This window comes from Mus pahari, chromosome 12 (assembly GCF_900095145.1).
Source record: "Mus pahari chromosome 12, PAHARI_EIJ_v1.1, whole genome shotgun sequence".
NCBI lineage: Eukaryota > Metazoa > Chordata > Mammalia > Rodentia > Muridae > Mus > Mus pahari.
In genome coordinates, this window is record NC_034601.1 from 16,735,820 (window position 1) to 16,738,762 (window position 2,943).

At 48.1% G+C, this 2,943-nt stretch overlaps 1 protein-coding gene across 1 annotated transcript; it reads right to left on the reverse strand.

The window, feature by feature from the left end:
- Nucleotides 1-931: 931 nt before the first annotated feature.
- On the reverse strand, nt 932-2,520 carry Magef1 (MAGE family member F1). Its single transcript, XM_029544713.1, is given in 3 exon segments — nt 932-1,964; nt 1,966-2,191; nt 2,194-2,520. Coding segments are annotated over 3 exon segments (708 nt in total). The 5' UTR covers nt 2,510-2,520; the 3' UTR covers nt 932-1,798.
- Between the last annotated feature and the right edge of the window lie 423 nt (nt 2,521-2,943).

Consider the following 2,943-nt stretch of genomic DNA (forward strand, 5'->3'; position numbering starts at 1 on the left):
TCACACACAGTATACTCAGTCAGGAATGGGGACGTGGTGCTAGAAGGGAACACCCTGGTATCGGTGGAAGAGACCTGGGCTCTGCCTTGATACTTTAACTGAACGACTGAGAGAAAATCAAGTAATCCGATCCTCGATGTGCACACTTCTGATCGCTGCCTGAGAGAAGGCATTGCTCTTAAAGGCAAAAAAGTATTATTCCCATTTTAATTAACTTGCTACCCATAAGGTCATCTTCACATGAATTACAAACTACCCAAGAGCCAATTTTAATCATTACTAAACTGCCTATTAACTGAAAGATTTGTTCTGATTTCTTGGATCTGAATCATTGAATCCCCGAGCTCCTGTCCTAAAATATGTTCCTTGACAACCTTACCATACTCAAGAAATACTATTTGAGCAGAAAAGTAGCAGAAAAAGTCGTTGATATATAGAAAACAGCCTTTCTATTATGGATGCTCTAAGGACTCGGCTCCCTAATGCCCATCTCTGGTGCATTCCACTCCTCCTAGGTCCCCTGCTGGTGATTTCCCCAGAGTGAAGGGAGGTGGTCTACACTGCAGAGGCCATGAGCTAATCTCTATGGGTACTGAGACTATGTGGGTGTCTACATATCTCCACTAAGTAGGAAAGCAGCAGACTGAACCACGGAACGCAAGCCCTGGGCTTCCTGGTGCCAGGGATGGATCTTGAAGCAGAGCCTCTTGGTGGGAAGGTGTGTATCCACTATCTATTTATTTCAGGCACTCTTTGGCTTCTGAAGGCGTTGATAGAAGTGAGATCCTTGTAGGGGTCATGAGAAGGAAGATAGTGAGAGCCAAACTGAGCAATGGCCACCATCACTGTGCACTCTAACACCCTACCGATAGAGTAAGGGCTCCCAGAGATTATGTGACTGAAAATGATCGGTGTTCTTTAGTACCACTCCCAACGCCTCCGTCTCTTTTTATTCCTTCCCCTGAGCTCCTCCAAAGTCTGAGGGGATTAAAGGTAACCTTAAGCGAGCCTCATTCAACCACCTCAGCTAGATCACATATCCCTTTGTGACATTTCATTCATTGTACCGTAATTTCCGGTTTATTTATTATTCCCACCAAACATAGGACGTATTCTATTCCCAAATAATGGCTTTAACTGTGCAACACAAAATTTAAGGTGCTCAACAAGTTTATTAAGTGTACTGGGATATGCTGCTCATTTACTGCATTTTTCTAGATCACTATAATATAAGTAAATAGAAGTACATACTGGCTTTTTGTAATAAAACAAAAAATGTCAAAGGCTCAGCATCAAATAAGTTTACAAACACACACACACACTTGGCATCAAATAAGCTTACAAGCGCGTGCGCGCACGCACACACACACACACACACACACACACGTACCTGATCAGTCTGCTGAGTCCCTTCATGCCCATCAAGGACCAGAATTACAATGCTGCACAATGCATTCAGAATCACAGAATAAAATACAAAGTTTTACTACTCTATTTATAAAATCAGCAAAACTACAACAAAATTCTATAGGAAAAAGAACGGCCTCACTTATAAATAGCAATTTAATATATTAAAAGTAACAAAAGCTAACAATAGATAAGATCTAAAAACTAAAGCTTCACCATTTTCTCAGAAATGACACTACTTACGACTCAAAGACAGTGGATACCAAGCCCACTAGGCCCTCATTGACCATCTCCTCTCCTCCCCACCCCCTCACCAGCTGTGGAGGGTGGCCATAACATGGGCCCTATGTAGCCTCAGCTCTGGCTCCTACGGCTCCGGCCAATACGCGGTTCATTCTTCTGCCCCACTTCTTCCATCTTGGTGATTTTCCAGGTTGCTTTGGGAAGTACAAGAGAATTCATATTCCGATGGCTTGGTGTGAGGTACCTGTCTGTAACTAAGGCATCGCCGCTGAACAGAACCTTCCATAATAAGCCTTTTTGGGTAACCAAAGAAGATATTTTGATGGAAGCACCCTACAAGCAACTCAGCATCTCCCAGAACTGTGCTATTATATACCTTTCATGTAGATAAGACCCATGATCATCACTAAGAGACCTAATCTGGGGCCATCTCTTCCCAGAACCTCCTCCAACCCCTCAAGAGGTTTTAACCTGTTGGTCAGGATGTAAGTGTGGTGCTTGCGATGGAGCTGTTTCAGCTGGAAAGCAAAAACGTACAGCGATGTTCTGCGGCCCTTGAGCTGATCTTCCGGTGCAGACCCTTCAAGTCTCCGATCACATATTTCACCGTCTTGGAGCGTGCGATTAGGCCCTTCTTCCTGCCCTTCACCAGCAGAAACTGCATTGAGCCGGCGGCAGTCCTATCAGATGGCATTGAGAAGCCGCCAGGACCTGGGCTCGCCTTCCGGCTCGCCCTCGGCAGGAGGCGGCAGGGCTGTCCCACTGTCAGGCTTCTGCCCCATGCCTTCGGGCAGGCGGTGCCCGGCATGCCACCCCTGAGACTGAGCGAACAGGCCGGGGAAGACGGCGGCGGGAGCATCACGAGGTCGCGGCGAGCCCCACACCCGCCCACGATCGCGCAGCCGCAGTCTGGGCTCGCCACTTCCGGCTTGCTCGGCCGTGATGGCGGCTGCAGTGCGGCTCGCAGCCCTTCCTCTCCCTCCTAGGCTGGCGGCGTGCAATGGCTCCTGCAGGTGCAGGCGCCGCGGGGAGTGTGTGCGTGCGCCTCGGGGTAAACGCTGCAAGCAGCCATTCCGGGTGGGGAAGCTCCTCTGTGCAAGAAATAGCACAGAACCGAGTCCGGGCATCTTCTTTTAGGAAGTGCTTATGCCTGCACAGAGACAAGGCTGGGATGGTGAGTTAGAGAAGGGTCCCGACAGGAGACTAGGGAAAATAAAATTTATCTGGACAACGAGGAAAAGACTGCAGTCTTTGTCTGCGGCCTCGGGGGCGTGTGGAGAGGATGCTTATTAC